Source organism: Mugil cephalus, chromosome 14 (genome assembly GCF_022458985.1).
Source record: "Mugil cephalus isolate CIBA_MC_2020 chromosome 14, CIBA_Mcephalus_1.1, whole genome shotgun sequence".
Lineage (NCBI taxonomy): Eukaryota > Metazoa > Chordata > Actinopteri > Mugiliformes > Mugilidae > Mugil > Mugil cephalus.
The window spans coordinates 14,657,510-14,676,089 of NC_061783.1; the positions used below are offsets into that span (position 1 = coordinate 14,657,510).

At 41.3% G+C, this 18,580-nt stretch overlaps 1 protein-coding gene across 13 annotated transcripts in view; it reads right to left on the bottom strand.

Moving 5' to 3' along the window:
- Positions 1–83: 83 nt before the first annotated feature.
- The window catches only part of ptk2aa (protein tyrosine kinase 2aa), a 57,191-nt gene continuing 38,694 nt past the window's right edge, over positions 84–18,580 (bottom strand). For 5 of the 13 annotated variants that reach the window (XM_047604969.1, XM_047604963.1, XM_047604960.1 and 2 more), the window contains 21 exons: positions 16,185–16,241; positions 15,361–15,381; positions 13,656–13,753; positions 12,222–12,306; positions 12,038–12,138; positions 11,827–11,942; positions 11,267–11,367; positions 10,779–10,868; positions 10,465–10,669; positions 10,158–10,269; positions 9,983–10,057; positions 8,129–8,233; positions 7,704–7,808; positions 5,193–5,255; positions 4,617–4,656; positions 4,406–4,509; positions 3,979–3,987; positions 2,970–3,125; positions 2,776–2,856; positions 1,915–2,000; positions 84–1,828 (listed from right to left, as the gene is read on the bottom strand). In XM_047604969.1, coding sequence (XP_047460925.1) covers positions 1,702–1,828; positions 1,915–2,000; positions 2,776–2,856; positions 2,970–3,125; positions 3,979–3,987; positions 4,406–4,509; positions 4,617–4,656; positions 5,193–5,255; positions 7,704–7,808; positions 8,129–8,233; positions 9,983–10,057; positions 10,158–10,269; positions 10,465–10,669; positions 10,779–10,868; positions 11,267–11,367; positions 11,827–11,942; positions 12,038–12,138; positions 12,222–12,306; positions 13,656–13,753; positions 15,361–15,381; positions 16,185–16,241 — 1,937 coding nt within the window. In that variant the 3' untranslated portion in view covers positions 84–1,701. The remainder of the gene's footprint in view (positions 1,829–1,914; positions 2,001–2,775; positions 2,857–2,969; positions 3,126–3,978; positions 3,988–4,405; positions 4,510–4,616; positions 4,657–5,192; positions 5,256–7,703; positions 7,809–8,128; positions 8,234–9,982; positions 10,058–10,157; positions 10,270–10,464; positions 10,670–10,778; positions 10,869–11,266; positions 11,368–11,826; positions 11,943–12,037; positions 12,139–12,221; positions 12,307–13,655; positions 13,754–15,360; positions 15,382–16,184; positions 16,242–18,580) is intronic. The other 8 variants (XM_047604962.1, XM_047604968.1, XM_047604966.1 and 5 more) reach the window with 3 other exon arrangements.

Here is an 18,580-nt window from a genome sequence, read left to right on the forward strand (position 1 = left end):
TGATTTTGTCCCAGTCAAGGCATTAATGAGATAAGAAAGAGATTGAGGCACATGCAGAATAAAAAAAGACAAACAAATGCCAGTGCATTTTAATAATAACAGTGTTTTTATTTGCTTGGTTTAGCAACTGTACACATGTCTCCTTCCTGAGAAGACTGCTCACCTCAGAGGAAGAGGGAGCAGCGAGAGAATCAGAGGGAGGAGGAAGGGAAGACAGAGCTGAAGGGAAGGATCGATAACAGAGAGAGAAACACTTACAGTGGCAAAGCAGAAGAGGAGAGGGAATAAAAGGTATAAATAAACTCCAGTGGAGGAAGGTAGAAAGATTGGGGAAGAAAACAGGATGTGGGACGTTTAAAAATCACATATCCCACGAATGAGTCTCCGTTGTGGTCACAACCCACAGTTTAGAGTTGTTTCTTCGGTGTGTAACAAGTTCCTGGTCTAGATACGAGTTTAAAATAAATCAAGACTGAGCTCCAATTAAATTTCAGTCGTGTCATTTGTGAAACTACCCTATTTCTTTTCCCTGAAAATTCAGTTCTTAAATGGACTAAAAAGGCAAAGTGTTTGTACTGTGTATTATAGTGTAAAGGTGAATAGGAACCAACAATCCGACTGCCGCGACAATATGCTTCGCTTCAAAACACACAGCAGGTAACAACATAGCCGTCACGATGGTACAGAGTCGAGCGATGTCAGAGCATTTTATGGCGAAACGTTCCTTTTTAATCGAATGCAATTTCATTTGGCACAGGACGACCTGCTGTATGGTATAATTAGCACCTCCGTTGTAAATTAAAAACTCTCTTCCACCTCTGTCCCCCGTGCTCTTCATCCCTCTCCATTATTCACATGCCTCAGAAACGTGAGCTTCTTCGTATATTTACTATTAACTTAAAAAGTGGCCTGTGGCTGTTTTTTTTTTTTTTTTTTTTTTTAATATATCTATATATATACTTTTTGTTTTCTCCATAAAAAGACATTTAGTTGGTTTTTCAGAATTCAGCTTTTAAACCATCTCTTTGTGCCTGAGATCTAGAGAGAGGGAGGGAGGGGGAGAAAAAAAAAAAAAAGAAATTTATGAGCAGCTGTAAAGGAATCATGTTTGCTCATATGAGAGGAAGACTGAAAAGAAACCGCAAGGTTGAAAACAGTAATAATAATAATAATAATAATTAATGATATAAAAGCACGTTTAAACAACAACATTATGACATCATCTTCATTATCCTCCCCGTGCTGGCTCTTCAGTTCCAGTTGTTACATCCTGCGTATGTGTTCGTCATTTGGCAAATTCTTTTGGTGCGTCCATTCACCAAAATACCTGCGAAGTCCTTCAAGAGAAACCTGTATTTGATTTCCTCTGATTTAAAAAAAAAAAAGGAGTAATGCATGATCTTTAAGAAAAAGGATCTTTTGAGGATACGCGATGAGAGAGAAGAGCGTTTTCTCTGGATGCAAAAGCCGACGACGCAAAAGTACAAAACGACACAATATTGACCGAAACGTTAGTGTTTCCAGAGAAGAAAGGAAGCTGTAAATGTTTGAGGGAGGAGAAGTCTGCTGTCCCATCAGTTCCTTGATTTCAGATATCTCTCAGCGAATGGCCAAGAGCCATCACATTCTCCGCTCTCCTTCCCTTGTCCTGTATTTTTTCGTTTACTTCAGCAGAAACCTCTGGCTTGATTACATCCTCGACTAATGCGGGCGGGTCTGGTTGATCATCCTGAGCCGTGATTGGTCGATGACGTCCAGCAGGTTTTTGGCGTCGACTGCGAGTGCGTGAGCTGCCATTAGCATCTGTTTCTTGTAGTCCTTTTGTAAACTGTCCAGAAAGCAGAAAACAAACAATCAATTTAAATGTTACATTAAACCGAGATGTTGAGCAAAACACTCATGACGCGTCCCCACCTTGTCATGACGTACTGTTGGGCCAGTTTCATCTTCGCTATCAGCTCTGCCAGATCTGAATTCAGAAGCTTCTGGGCCATTTCAATCTGTGGGAAGACAAACAGTTAGACATCAGATCAGGATTTGAAGAAGAGCATAATATTTAAAACATTATCAGCAGCTTCTGGGCTGAATATATAATAAAAGTGGCTTTATAGAGAATAGCTAATGCCTGCATCATCACATACACTGATCAGCCATAACATTATGACTGACTGGTCATACTCACTGGTGAATAACTGATTATCTTGTTATCAAGGCGCCTGATAGTTTTTTAGGGTATTTTAGGCAGCTAATGAACATTTTGTCCTCAAAGTTGATGTTAGAAGCAGCAAAAAAAGAGGACATGTGGTGATCATATGGCACTTTGTCTCCTTCAATGTTCAGGTTGTACATGTCAAAGAAACATCCATGTGGATCACAGTTTAACAAGATCACCAAAGTTTTGAACATGTTGTTAGCTGATGTGAGGACAGCTTGGACATTATTCATCCTATCTGTCTGACTATAGATAAAATGAAAAGTTCCGACTAACGTTTAACGTGAGGCTAAGTTAAGCTCTAAAAAACAGGAATTTAGATTTAATTCATGGAGAAACAGAGTTTCTATCAACCTGCTCGCTTACTAAAATGTTAACAATTAATAAATACAAGAAAATCATAGATTCTGCATCTTCATGTTAATCTCCAAATAGAAACCTCAGCTACAACAGTAACTGTTATACAAATAGAGAGGCCTTCCTGGTGAAAATAAAAATAACTAATGACGTTAATCATTGCAATGCTCTAGTATTAATATTTTAATTGTTGAGGGTTAGTTTACCTCTCTGTGTGTGCTGGCTGGCAACACAGGAAGCGTCTCGTCCACAGTCGCTAGTAGAGTTCTCAGAGCCAGACCCACCTCCTGTCATAACACATGAACACATATCCACATTGAAATCATTCGTACTCTTAAATCCTGTTTTTGGTTTGTCTTCTTTCCCAAACTAAAATCTCTTAAAAGCATGCGAACCCTACCTTGACCATGGGGACGTACTCCTCTGGCGCAGCGGGTTGAATCCTGTTGGACATCTCGATCACAGCTTTAACCAGTCCGGTCACATTCTCATACACTTTGTCGTTGGAGCGATCCAAGTTGGCCGTGGGTGGGGGGCTGATCTCCTGAGGCTGCAGCTGCACCAAGACACCGGGATTTATTTAAATAAATGTTTTAACTCTCCTTTCATTTCTTGTAGTTGGTCGTCACTCAAACTGCTCACAGCTTTTCCTTCTGCCGTGGTCGGCTTAAGTGACTGCAGTAGCACAGATCCAACACAGGATGGCGCTATTTGCCAACGTATAAACAATGTAGAGGCTAAGTCACTATTTCTATCCACATGCATTTAGTGCTACATGCTAAATATGTAACTACAGTGAGTACAGGTTGATTGTTTGGTGTCAGACTCAACCAGCATTAGGTGATTTTTATACTAATGTAAAAAAAAGTTCACAGAGTTTGTGTATTTTTTGGGTCAAATATAACTTAATGCAGGTTAAACTAATAATCTGAAGGCTACTGATTTTATTTAGTATTATTTTCATTCCTTTGGCCTCGATTTAAATAAACTAAGAATTGTGAATGAAAATATGACTCTAGTAAAGACTGTGTGTGATGTTAGTAGAACTCCTGCAATGTTTGTGCTGGTGTTTCTGCACCAAACCTATAACCAGGTAACGATTTGATAAATTTAACTCCTATCTAAATATGCATCAACAGTCAGACCATCAGTTTACTACAGTTTAATCTACTGATATTTGCTACAACATTTATGGTCAATCAGACACTTTAGCTTTGTTTTTCTTCACCAGAAAGAACCTGAAGTTGCCCAGATGAAACAACTTAACCATAAAACATGCAACTAGCGGTACCAAAATAACTTTCCTGTTTTGTCTCTGGTGAAGAAAAATAAAGACAAAGCTTCTCTCCGATGATCACTACTAACTAACTAACTCCGCTATGACAACAGACACACACAGATCAGCTTACCCTCCACGGCTATGGGGAGGACGTGAGGGGAGTTGTGGTTGGATAGATGAGGGTTTGAAAGGTAAAGAGTTTTGTGTAAAGAGGGGGGGAAGCGTTGCATGGTGGAGGGATGGAGTAACAGGTCAGAGAAGGAGAATTTGGAATAAGAACAAGATGTCAGGGTGTTAAAGGAGCAATGGATGGATGGATGGATGGATGTTGGAAATAGAGGGGAGAGGGAGAGAAGAGGGGCAGAGCATTAGGCCGAAGCTCACCAGGGGCAAAGCATGACATGGCACAGCATGCAAACCCTCCAGCACCACAAGTCAAATCACAAAAATGCATCAGTGAGAAAAGCCCAAAGCAAGCGTGCAAATTAAAACAATAAAATACAAAAACGCTACATCTGATCATTATTTTTAATGTGTCGTTTTGTGCGATTACGAACCTTGACCCCTTCATTGTAACTGTCCACCGGGGAGAGACTGGCCAGGTTGCCAAGTTGACAAGGAGCTCCGGGGCGAGGAGGCTTCTTAGGAGGAGCCACATGCTCTGGAAAAAAAAAAAAGAAATACGGCACGTTCAAGTATGATGCATGATAATAGACACATGATAATTGGTTCTAGTTCAGTATGTCAGCATGCTCTCAGTTCTCTCACCTGGTTTCCCTACTGGTTGGTAGATGTGTTGGCTCCCACCCTGTGCAGAGAGAAACCCACACATAAGGTTAACAAGACATTCAATTTAATTTAATAGCGCGAGACCAACTCTTCGATCAGGGGTCTAAACGTGTCACTTTGTGCCAACAGAAGTCACCACTTTGCTGTGGAGAGATGCTCAGGCTGAAGATGTCGGGCTCTTCTAACCCTTTGTTTACAGCGAATGTGCGGCGCTCCTGGGTTTAAAGTTCCCATGAGTCCTCTGTGGTCGACTGGCTGGTATGTAGGCAGTGCCCTTCATGGCACACGGACAGAAATACTTTCTCTTCTTCCCCCAGTGTCTTTGTCCGTCTGCCTCCGTCTAGTTCGCTTTTAGTACGACTTTGTCCTCTTTTGCAATAATCTGTCTATTGCTTTCTCTGTTTGTTTTTTTTTAGCAATGGTCAAAATAAACATCGCTTCTGTTCGACCTGGGCGTTCTACTTTTCATGCTCCTTTCGCAAGTGAATGCACTTTTAACGCAAGTACCAATGCATGTGTGAATGAATAGACAAATAGAGAAATAGAGACACTGACCGGTGTTTGTAGCGTGCCGTCCTCTCTGTCGATGCTTCCTCTGCTGTTTCTGGCCTCTGTCTTCTGCAGGGAAGACAGACACACAAAGTCAATGGAAAAAGTTCATTAGAAAAAACTAAACTTGCACGTGGAAGTACAACATTAAATTAAATTAAAATCACGAAGCAAAATCCCAAAAAAATTGTTCTTTTTCAACCATGAAACTCCAAGAGATAAATGCACCAGAAGAGACCAGTAGTTTAAGTAGTTAGTAATTTTTCCATCTACGCCGCTTCAGAAAATCCCTATCATCCTCAGCTGAGTGAGGAAGAAGAGCAGCGCAGCCTTCACACAGAGATAACGTCACAGCTGAAGCGTTCGCTGGCACCGCAAATAGCCACATCTGCTCAAAGCAACTCCATCTCCCTCTCTCTGTTTCAGTACCGTTTTGGTGAAGCAAGCCTTGAAGAGATGCATCCTGGGAGAATATAGGCTGAAGAAGACAGGAGGAGGAACGCAGAGAGTGGAGGCCATCGAAAGAAAGACGGGTGGAGTACGGGACCGGAGGTATGATGAAAAAAAAAAAGAGAATCGGAAAATGGAAAAGCTTAAAGCATAGAGAGGGGGAAAAAAATAGGAATGAAGGACAGAAACTGCAAAAAAAAGAAGACAAAATGGAGTCAGAGAGGAATGGAGGGGGAGGAAAAAGACAGAGGAAAAGTTTTTCCAGAGGGCGAAAAAGCTCCACTGAGCCACAGAGACAAAATCCTGGAGAGAAAAGATTGAACCGCCTCACTCTTCTCTCTGTTTCTCCCTCCCACTCTTTCCATCTCTCCGCATCTCCCTCCGTTTTTCTCTCTCTCCTCGTTCTTTCCTCCCTCTCCATCGGTCTTGCCAATCCCACTTCCTTTCTCCCTCCCTCTGTCCTCTTCTGTGACGTTCCTCGTCTCTCTCTGCTTTTCTCTTTTTCTGTCACTCTCATGTTGATTCGTAAATCAAAAAGTTCCACCAGTAAACGTGCTTCAAGTTTGATTTACCAGTAAAAGTAAAGTTGATAAGTTCAATAGTTGTGTTATGTATATGTCTGCTTCATTGATATTAGCCATTAGCGGTTAGGTAAATGTTCATACATCAGTTCAGGAGTTCCAGTCAGGGATGTGGCGAAGCCCACAAATAATAATAATAATTTCATCTCATTTTATTTATTTTTCTGGTGGTTTTTATTAAATGTTTACTTTTATGTGCAACGAAGCTACGGTGACGAAGCAATTTCCCTCGCGGATCATTAAAGTCTGTCTAAGCCCAAATCTAATCCAACCGGTCTATAAAGTCTGCTGCAATCTACAGCTACATGTCCACACTGGCTTGAAACATAATCCGTCGTTCACCTTGATGCTGAATCATAACTGGTGGTCAGTGATATTTACTTTGCTTCTAAGCTCAATTTCCAGAAGCCAGAAGCAATAAAACCAAAGATCAGCTGAATTCACCACACAGATCTCACTGTTCGTATGAAGTGACTGGAGAGTGAGTTAAAACGGTGGTTTCCCCGGGCGACAGTCGCTCTTTGGTTTATCAAAGGTCAAGAATGTGGCTGATCGTTCGTGTAAGAAATTAAATGGTGTTTTATTAATGGCGGTGTGAATGACTCTTGAGTCGTCTGCAGGGATGTAAAGTCAGGGCCTTTAAATGGTTGGATCTAAACTAATGTTTGTGGAGAAGGAGGCAGGAAGCATGAGATGCATAAAGTAAAATTAAGGCCAGAAATAGTGTAGTCTGCTGAGTAAATCTGACTATATCTAAAAGAAAAGGTGACAGACAAACGAGAGGCGACACCATTCCCCAACATTCATCCATCACATTTGTTTTTCTTGCTCTCTGTCCCTCTTTCTTTCAGCTCTCCTGCGTTTGGCTCAAAGAAGCAAACAACCCATCAAAGCCAGGGGAGAAACACTGACCTGAGCAGAGAAGAAAAACAGACTTGTTTTGCAAAAGCTCTTTTTTTGGGCATGTTTCAGCGTCTGATGAGATAAATCAAACCACGCACAACTGAGCCAGCGCACAAATCTGAAAAAGATATTCTGCAGCTCATCTGGCAACAACATGCGAAGAGTGTTTCCCTGAAAAAAGCGCAGGCTTAATGCAACATTTTTACCCCGGCGTCTCCATATCTGTTTAGTTTTGTGACACTTTTCAAGTCATAATATTTGCGATTTCCTTCTTTATTAGTTAATATTTAGATAGGGAGATTCTTTAAGATGATTTATTCCACGATAGACTACTTTTCACTAAACTACAGCCCGTGCTTTCACGAATTCCTCTACGTTCATCAAAAGTATATGTCCTGTTCCCTCAAATGTTTACAAAGGATGAAGCAAAGTCTTCAGATGACACATAGCTTGAATAACCCGGCTGACAAACAGCTTTGAGGGTGGATGCCAGAGGAGGTGCTTCGCCCATAGCGTGGCGGCCGACCACAGACAAAAACAAAGCAGCTTGTGGACAGATAAGTCTGCGTTAGTGGGTATTTACCATGAAGCTCTCCTCCTGCTCCAGCCACCGTTGGTCGTCCTCCATCTGCAGCTGCTGCATCATCAGCCTCTCCTCCATCAGGACTTGACCCACACATCCAGTTTCCTGTAGGAAACACATACACATGTACTTAAATGTGTATCGTTGCCCTTTTATTTCAAATATATTCTGTTCTCTAAGCTCATAAAAGCATTAGCAAGGGTGAAGTTTAATATTATTAGAACAACCAGCCCTTAATAATATATATGAACGTTTAGAGTTCATGTCAGCTTAAATTTCTTTATCATTTGCTTCAATTCCAGTGTGTTTTCTGTGTATAAGTGCAACACATAGCACTGAAATATGCAGCTTTGACATTTAAGGATTTAAGGCTGGTGGTTTGTGTGTTTCTTTGCGTGTTTCTGTGTGTGTGTGTGTGTGTATACCTCCATGGGGTTCCACAGTGCCGGATGTTCAGATCTGTGCTGGTTCCAGGAGTCAGCGGGAGTGTAGCTGCCTCCTACTACTCCGACGCCACCATGGGCTGAAGACTGGAAGTGAACAGATTGAGAGACAGAGATGCAGGGGAAAAAAAAAAAACTATTAGTGAGGCACGAGTGAACGCAGATTGTCAAGCTCTTCCTCTTTTCCACACACAAACACACACAAACCCCTGGTTGCTATTTAGATTTAAGCTTTTATCCCGGGGCACAATAAAGCTACGTAAAAATGCACATTAAGATGAACATTATTGGAAATTTTCCTCATTTTTTTCTGTTTATATTACTAAGAGAAATACTTTCCAAAAGACACACAGACACTTCCAAGAATTATTGTGGATAATCAATTGCTTCTATTGAATTTAAGTCCTCGCAGAGCACTTTAAAACTCTGTGTCTAGTGTAATACATACAAAATTATAGAGATGTTATTGTAACTTATATGATAAAGTTAAACAGCAGTTAGAATTATACGTTCCTTACAAGGACGACAGAGAGGGAGCAGCTTATTGCCATCTGAGCTGCAGAAGAGGCTCTGATTTGAGTGCATGAGTGAGTGGCTTTTAGCGCTGACAGGAAATGCCTGCTGTCTGCTCGGTTTATGAGGAGGAGAATGACTGCGCTCAGAGTCTCCCTCTTGATAATTTTCTCCTGACACACGGAGCGCACACACTCACCGACGGTCTGAGTTAACCCAGACTTAACGCCGGGTTCGTCAGCTCGGCCTTTTTCATGCTGCTCGGCCTCCGACTGGAACTGATTTGATGTAGAGGATCGCGGTTAACAGGACCTGGACCAGGCATTTTTAATTTGTGGCTTTGTTTTGACATTTAGGATTAAATAAAATCTTTTATTTTATGCCTTTCATCAAATGCCACTCGGTTTAAGGAGACATGTTTATGCTACTCTGCCGTGACTGTGCTCAGGATTTCTAGTGACCTTTTGTATCTAAGAGAAAAGTGGAGGAAAAAAGAGAATCTCAACAGTCTTGTGTGGAGTTTTTATTTTTCTGCAAAATTTTATAGTGAATATTTGAAGCTTAAATTCTTGAATTCTTCCATTTTTTTATACGCTGATTAATTTGACATACCTATCATTATTGAATCATTTTATTATTAATCTTTATTACTCTCTTGACAGACAACACTAAGTACTAAAAGGGATAAGGAATGAGGTTGCCAAGTTGTTTTTCCAAAATAAGTTTTCATTTTCAAAGGATTCAGAATACATTGGACTTTATTTGGTCTTATAAACCTCTTTTAACCTACTATGACCCAGCGTCCTCATATGGGGACTTAACATTTTAGATCTGTGGCAACTTATTTTGCTTCATTTAGACCTGTTGTCCTAATAAGAAGACACTCTTGTCTACCATGCACTGGTAGCTAAGTCTCAATACACTTGTTTATTTATGCTTATTAACTTTTCTAGTTTGATATGAAGTGAAAATTTAACAAATTCGCAAGTACTCGTTTGAGGACATTGGGATTTCATCATTTCCAATTCTGCTTTTACATTAAAATAAACAGTTTTTTTTTTTATTTTGGTACACTTTAAGTGACTTAAACTGTAATATACACTGAAACAATCCTTGTGTCCACATAACTGTTTTCAAAAACTACTTCCAGTTCAAAGATGATGCTTATTTTTTAAACTTCTCAGGTCCTACTACTTATCGTAAAGAAATTAAGATGCATTCCAAACAAATCTCAGGAGGTTGAGTGCTTTTTCTACTTCTCTGCACACGGCTGTCGTTATGTTGAATGAGTTTTCCTATGGTCTAGCGTTTCTGTGGGTTTACCGGGAAGTGGTTGTGTGGGGGGCTGGAGAAGAAGTCTTCACTGGTGCGAGGACTGGTGTAACCTGGTCTACTGGGCTGGAAAAAGAAAGATTAACGGTTGGTCATGCAGTTAACTAAAAGATAAGATAAAATAAGGAGAAAACAACAGTGGGAAGAAAAAACTGTTCTTTCTTACCTTAGGTGGTGCTTCATCAGAGCCTCCAGAGTCCCAGGAAACTGTGACTTGTCTCCTCATCTCCATCCGAAGTCTCTCCTCCTGTTGAAGCTTCTCCTCTTCCAGTATGGTGCTGAGGAAATAATAGGTATTATAACATTAGCAGACAGAAAAAGGTTAAAAGTCATATGTTAATTAAAAAAACCCTGTTTGTGTTTTTTAGTACAGAAAAAAAAAATAGACTCTACTATTATCTACTCAATTGCTATTAGCATAAAGACCTTTAGTGTAATTAATGTGAATAAATTAAAGACTTTTGCATTCTCACTTGAGTTGTGTTTTGAGTTCGGTGAATCGCGGCCTCTTGCTGGGATCATACGACCAACACTTGGTCATCAAACTGTAGAGGGTGGGCGGACACTGAGGAGGCATAGCCAGCCGCTCGCCGTTCTCTATCCGGCCAATCACATCATTGTTCTTCACTCCTTGGAAGGGCTTGATACCGAACATCAGGATCTCCCACATACACACACCTTCAGAGAAAGACACATAGAGAGAGTGGTTTAGAACTGAGAATGAGAGATGAAATAAAACAAGTGCATATATACGGATTCTTAATCTAAATTACTTCACTTCACTCACCAAACATCCAGACATCACTGGCAGAGGTGAACCTCCTGAAGTTGATAGATTCAGGAGCCATCCATTTGATTGGAAGTTTACCTTTAGAAGCTGAAATGCACAAAATAAAAGATGCAACAAAATTACCTACAGAGTTTAAAATTCCTCTGAGGTACAGGCGACGTTCTGATACAGGGCCGTAGTAGGTGAATTCAAACTGCAAGAAGGAATTGATTGGACAGGTTGAACAGGTGACTGAAGTAACCTGGTGTCACCAGTAGATGGGGGCAAAGTACAGCCAAACGGAAAAGACGAAAGTACCAGGACTCAGACTAGTGACTGATCTCAGGTCAGCACTGCTCACTTACTATGTTATTTTCTATTATGAGGGGGGGCTCAAAAACAAACACGTTTCTGTAAGCAGCGTTTAATTGAATGCACTTATAAGGAAGGACAATAGGTTCAAAGGGAAAATATCTAATAACCATGAAAATACGTTGTTTCAGTACCTTTGTAGTAAGAGCTGTCCTCCATGTATCGGGACAGACCAAAGTCTCCAAGCATCACACAGTCAACTGAAGAGACCAACACGTTGCGGGCTGCAATGTCCCTTTAAAAAGAAAAGGGGCAAAAAAAAACAAAAAACAGCTGTATTCACACAGGCCTGAGTTCTGCTTTTGTGAAATCTGTCAAAGAGTAATAATAATCATATGTTGATGATTAAATGATCTGATTTAGTAAGATTCATGCCACATACACTGTCCTCAAACAGTCTTGCAAATTTATTGAAAATGTGTTTTTATTTAATGATGTTATATTAGACCTGTCTGTGATGACATGATATTTGTGCGTTTCTCAGTTTACTACTCACTACTGATTGTGGTAGAGTGAAGACAGAGAGAATGGGTTTCAGTGCATGGAATCAATAAAAAAGCAACCGAATTAAAATACTATCCTCTTTTTATGCTTTAAACCACATCAGTGCTTAATACTAGAATATAATTTCTGACAATAACAAAAACACAAATCCAGTGTAGATCCCTTATCTTTTCAGTGTGTGTGTTTTTACCTGTGTACAAAGCGTTTGCTCTCCAGATACGCCAGCGCTGTGCTGAGCTGGTAGGCAAACAGAATAAGCGTGGCCAGGTCGAGACTGTACTTCCTCACCTGAAGGAACGAACGCAACTGCGGGCACAAAAACACACGAAAGACGCGGTTTTACACAGGGTATGTACCAGTCACAGCTTTTAAGGACAAAGTCGTGAGACGTTCTCATGTACCTCTCCAAGAGTACAGAGCTCCATGATGATCCACACTGGGTTCTCTGTGATCACTCCAATCAGCTTAACGATGTGAGGGTGGTCAAACTGACGCATTGTCACTGCGAGGAAGCACAAACACTCATTATTTATTTAATTAAACGCCATTAGTGGCACTCGATACGAACACCAGGTGAGATCTTACGCGCTTCTTGTAGGAACTTTTCTCTGACGCTGTCTGAGGTGCAGTTCTTGCAGGTCTTAATGGCGACAGGGAGCGGAGGTTTGTCCTGCACAAGGCACAGTAGACAAGTTATACATACTGCAGCATGACGTTGATTGATATCAATATCACAACATAACATCTCTTTTTTCTTTTAACCCTTGAATCTAATACAGTGTAAAAACTATGCATTATTAGTGAGTATACACCCTCTGGATGAAAAGCTGTGTTCAATAGGCTCATGTGCCTCAGCCTCCATTAATAAACCTTCATGAACTCATCACAGCAGGATTTATTACCATCCTAAATGAAAATGTTGTCTGGATGACATTCCACGTCCCTAGAACCAGTCCACAACACCAGATTGTCCTGCACCCCAGCCCATTGCCTTGTGCTGCAGGTGGTGGACCAACATGGAGGCGTCACCACTACTGCAGCCATTGTACTGGACCTCTGAGGTGAAGATGGAGCTGAGCTGCAAGGCAATGGTCATATAATTGGGGTAATGATTGAAAGAAAAGCATCTCGGACACAAGCAGCCGTAAAGAGTTTCCTCCGTAGGGTGGCTGGGCTCAGGCTTAGAGGCAGGGTGAGGAGCTCAGAGACACGGAGTACAGACTTGGCCAGATGAGGTGGTTTAAGCATCTGTTCAAGTGAAGATTTACTGAGCACCACCAGTTGAGTGGAGACCCCAGGGGTTGACCTAGAATTCGCTGGAAGGATTACATGCCTCATCTGGACTGGCTTTGGGATGCCTCAAAGTGATGAAGGAGAAAACGGAACTATGTGGAGGGACGTCTGGAATACTCTGCTTAACCCTTTTCCACCGTGACTCGACAAACGTGGACGAATAGACAGAGATTCTCTTGGGACAACAGCTTTAATTTTAACACTTCACAGCACACATTAATACTTCATAGTTGATTTCCTCATTTTTGCGCTCTATAAGGTAGCCTCCATGGAAATGAGGGCTGTCCTCAATGGGGGGCCTATACATATTCACATATTTTTCATAAATACGATTAAGTCAATTTGAAAATATCTTACACCTCCACCATCACTTTTTCTGTACATGTGGAGTAAACTGGAAATGGATCATTTTTGAATTAGTATTGTTTTGTGACTCAATTGGTCCAATGAATTATCACAACATCAATGTGTATTTTAAGCTGCATTTTAAATTTCTGAGTGAACTACGTAGAATGTTGCAATATATCCCAATATCATAATATCGCAATAATGTATCGTATCGTGACTCAAGTATCGTGATACTTATCGTGAAGTCCTTGCCAATACCCACCCCTAGTCCTCAATAACGTCTACAGATTTAAAATAAAGTTGAGTAAATCAACTAATAAGAACACAAAATGTGACTTTGTATGCGTTTGTGGGTGTGTGTGAGAGAGAGAGACATACTGGACTGTTGTAGACTCCTTGGTGAACATCGCCAAACTGACCCTCTCCAATGCAGCGACCTAACTCTATCCTGTCCCTCTGGATCTCATAGTCCCGCGCTGAGAGGGAGGACGACAAAGGATGAGAAAAAAAAACAAGAAACAGGTAATGTTAACGTGCTGTTCTACATCAGGAAATTTCTCTGATATTTGACATGCTTTCTCTTTGACCACGTGGACAGGGCTTAGCAGGACAGAAATATTTGAATGGGGATTTTTAGTCAACAGAAAAACATGCTGAAGGTGCCAGACAGTTAGAAATCATTTCAAATAGTTGTCCTTTTAGCTAAGCCCCATCCACCGGCAACGACAAAATAAAGTAACAACAACTTAGGCAAATACATTCTGAACAATGTTCGTCCCCGAGCACCTCAAACATGACCGTCGTGTACCTCACATGCACTCAGATTCGCAAACACACCAACATAAAGTAAAACAGGCAAATTTGAGGCTCAACAACATGCACACCAGAGTCCCATTGTCCTTTTCTGTTTCTGTCCTATGCTACTGAATAGAAGTCTGCAGGAAAAGGCATAAATAAAGAAAAAAAGATTATCTGAGATAAAAACCTGGAGGACCCAGTGCGTGTTAACATAGCAGAGCACCGGGTCTGGATGTAGGTATTGACATGAACAGATGCACTGAATCTGAACTATATTACATGTGCTCAGTTCCTGCTGTAACCTTTTTAGTTTTACTCAGTGAGTATTTCCCAACGAATTTGAAGCAAATCGCTTTGTTTTGCAACCACATGCTTTGGCATTTTAACTCCTGACATTTTTGGGTTATCAACAGTTCCGCCTTGACGGAAAGGTCGGGAAAACTGTCCGAAGAGGTGTATTAATGTCAGCTGGCAAGCGGCTGCAGCAAAAAAAAAAAAAAGAAAACGAACGAAAAACTGAGTTCAAGAGGTTTAAGCTGGACGTTGACCATCAGCGAGTTATCCTGTAAAAAGTTTAATTAGCTGTTGGGCTGCTATTTAGGCTCGACCCACATTCTCGCAGATACAAACAACCCAGACACATTCCTTTACAGAAGATTTACTGCAATTAATCGGTACGGCAATTTCTTGCAGGAAATTAATAATTGCTTCAAACAAAAGAGAACCCACAGAGAACTGAAACAACCATGACTGTAAATCAAGGTTTTAAAAAAAAAAAAGAAAAGAAAGAAAGAAAGAAAGAAGGAGAAATAGACAATAGAGGAAAGAAATCATAACAAAAGGATGGTGCAACGAGAACCAAGCCAATAAACAAGACAAATGCTGCAAGCCCGAGAACATGTGCAGAGACTTCATGTTCCCAGATTCTAATTAATGAAGTAGCATCTTGCTTTGTTTATGGCTTGGCTCTCCCTGTCTGCAACAAACACCAGAATTCACCTGGACGATCTGTGGTATACGAAAAAAACAAAAAAAAAACACCAACAACAATCTCGAATGGAAGACACCTTGAGTGTTTTTCTTTGCCAGGTGACAGAAAACATCTTAAGATGATGCACATCTACTTCAAAACCTTCAAAATCTTCCACCTGCCGACAAGGAAAAAAAATAACACCTGCTCCTGCGCTTACTGGAGTTCAAATGTAAAAAAAAAAAACACTGGCATAGAAAAACAGAGGCACAAGGCGTTTTATTGGGACGGGACGAGAGAGGCAGGGAGTTTTACCTTCGACTACTCCATAGCTCACTGTGTCGGCGATGGGAGAAAGAGGAAGAAAGAGAGATGAAGAGAGGGGGGAGAGCCAGACAGCTGCTTTAAGATTGAAAATAGCTCAGAAACACACACACACACACACACGCGCGCTCTCACACACACGCACACATATATAGACAGCAATACATAACCCACATCTCTCTTTATCTGATGTTTAGTTAATAAAGGAGATTAAAAGCGACTTTATGTCTTTGTTTCATACATAAAACAGGCAGCATGACATGAACACGCATACATACACAGAGTAGGAAAATATGTCTGCAGAAGGTTTGATTAGGGGGAAGTTGCGGAAAGAAGGAGTCAAAAGGGAAGAGACAAAGACATGAAGACAGGGAGATAGAAAAAGACTGGAGGAGGAAAAGGAGAACACACAGTCCAGTTTCAAAATTGGCCACGCAAATCAAACGCATGCAAGCGCGGGGCCAAAACACATCCTCATTAAAATTATAGGAAAAGGCAAATGTTGACCAACATGTGAATGAATGTGACAGATGTAATGCGTTTTCAGGAACCACGCGTTATTCAGCCTGAGTTATGCCAGTACGCTGGTTTTCTACGCTGTTTATAGAAGAAACTGGCTCCAGTTTGACAGTCGCTGCCTAACCAAATGTGGTTTAATGCAATTTCTCTGGCTTGTTGTGAGAGCAAAATTAGTTTGAGAGAGTGTGGGTATTTGACAGAATAATGATAGTCAAACGGTAACTTAATAGCCGTCTTGTGTAACAGAAGCTGAAATCGCTTTAGAGAAGGAGAAAGGCTGAATATAAATGACTTACTGGAGGGCATGGTGTATGTGTCCTCTTCATCAACTATCTCGGCATAGTCATCGGTCTCTGCAACACAAGAAACACACATAAACGAGTGCAAGAATACGCACACAGATATGACACAGCGAGTGATTTACCGTGTTGTCCCCGATACACTCAAAACAGCCAGAAACAAAGCCACACAAAGTAAATTAATGAAGTTAACTCTTGCGCAAAGCGACACCCACGAAGCTCCTTCGCATACGCGTTTCTCCTACACTTGCGCGCACGCACAAACTTGGCGAGAGCGCGTCAGCTGAGCATGTGTTGTGAATATCTGTCTGTGAGAGAGCAGCTGGATCGCAGGGAGTTACTGTGGCGGCGAAGGAGGAGGGAGGAGGGAGGAGGAGGAGGAAGAGGGGTGAGAGAAAAAGACAAAGACAGAAAGAGAAACTAGCCGAAAAATTGGGCAAGACAGAAAGACGCGGAGGGAAATATTGAGTCTAGCTGTCATGTAAGCAGATGGTAGCGTTCAGGCTCGAATCTGTTCAGAATCAGACGGATGGGCAGCGAGAGACGGGGGAAGAGAGCCAGCGAGAGGAGGGGGGGGAGAGAAGGAAAGATGGACCACGTCTATCCTAACCAGATGGTGGTGTTTAAAATAAAATCAGTGTGCAGACTCAGCTGTTGGAAACAAGAGTCAAACATCTGCTGTCCTGAACGCTCCCCTCGCAGCTCTGCTCTGGATTTATCAGGCTCTGTGGGAACGTGTCCTTAAATTTGTCAAAAAACCTTCTTTTAAAGCCTTTTTTTTTATTTATTTTTTTTTTTTAAAAAGCCTCTACTGGCTTAATTGTTTAAAGAATGAAATGTGTTTGCCATTAGATCACAAAAGGATGTCTGGGGACATCGTGGTTATTTGCTTTCTTGCCGAGAGTTTAGATGAGATTGAGCACAGTCACGTAGCAGAGCTGTAAATAGCTACAATGAGGTAGGCAGTTAGCTTAGCTTAGCATAAACACTGGAAACGAGAACGAGCAGCTAAAATCTGCACCGCTAACGTTTGTTTCTACAGCTACTCAACTTTGAAATCACCTCATATGTTTAATCTTTAATCTGTGGACATAGTGGAATAAAGGGGAAACTATTACTGTGTTACTGTTACATGTGCAACAGCCCCGAGGAGAAGAGGTTAGAAAAAGTTTCACTAAACCAGTGCGATGCATGATTTATGTTTCACACTGGAGCAGAGGAAAAGCTTTTATGTGTTTTCTTCTGCTTAGTCTGTTTGCTGCAAATAAAAAGGTGTTTTATTAGATTGACTGACCATAAACGCGGCATCTTAACAGAAGGTGATTTTTACAAGGTTTTATCAACAGAAACACAGCTTTTTTTTTTTTTTACATTTAAGCGTAGCTTATCACCGCTTCCACATGTGCAAAGAAATGCTTCCTGTTGTTTTTCTAGCTCAGATCTAATTCTCAACTCTGATCCATTTAAATATGTTTCAAAGCTGCAGATTTAAAAGCAAAAAAAAGGTCAGTGTTTGTATCACTCTGCGTATTCAGTCCCATGTGGTTTGGGATATGTTCTAAAGAAATGACCATTTCTAAGTTTGACTGGTCTAACTTGGTCTATTTCTGCGTTCAGCGGGGAGAGAACGAGCGTGTGTGTGTGTGTGTGTGTGTGTGTGTGTGTGTGTGTGTGTGTGTGTGTGTGTGTGTGTGTGTGTGTGTGCGCGCGCGCGCGATCCAGCTAGCCCATTATAGCCAGGAATGCACTCGCTCTCCAATCCAGCAAACCTCTCCCTACTTTACTCTGCGTGTGCGCACGAGTGTGTGCGCGAATGTACGCGAGTACACGTGTGCATGATTCTGCGTGTGTGTACAAAACGGTTGCAGTTAGTTCCCTTAAAGAGAAATACGTCTTAATTTACAATTTCTGCTTTTTTTTCCCCAGACGGTCCAGCTCAGAGGTAATGCGATTTCAAAATAATCCTGAGCAGACAAACGCACAACAGTATTAGCTGCTAATAGACCGCTAAAGCTAAAGGATCGCCGGCGATCCGTTAAAGCGCGTGGTATCGGAATAACTCACAATGGTTTGCTCTATTGACAATATTCAAAGTGAGGCTGAACACTGGGAAGTTGTGCTTTTGCCTGGAAGAACTTTACGACATCTCAACAGTATAACTAACTTAATTTTTACCAACAAATTCCTCCAAACAACACTTTCTTCCCGGGGCTCTCTGGGTTTTGCGTCGCTCCCCAACCTGCAGCCGACAGCAGGGGTGCGTCAACATTACCGTAATGGCAGCTTTTTTTCCCCAAGAAAGCACAACTTCCCAGTGAGAATTTTGTCCATCGGTGAGTTACGGTAATTCTAATGTCGTGGTTGTTTAAAGTCTTAAAGGGTTAAACACGTTA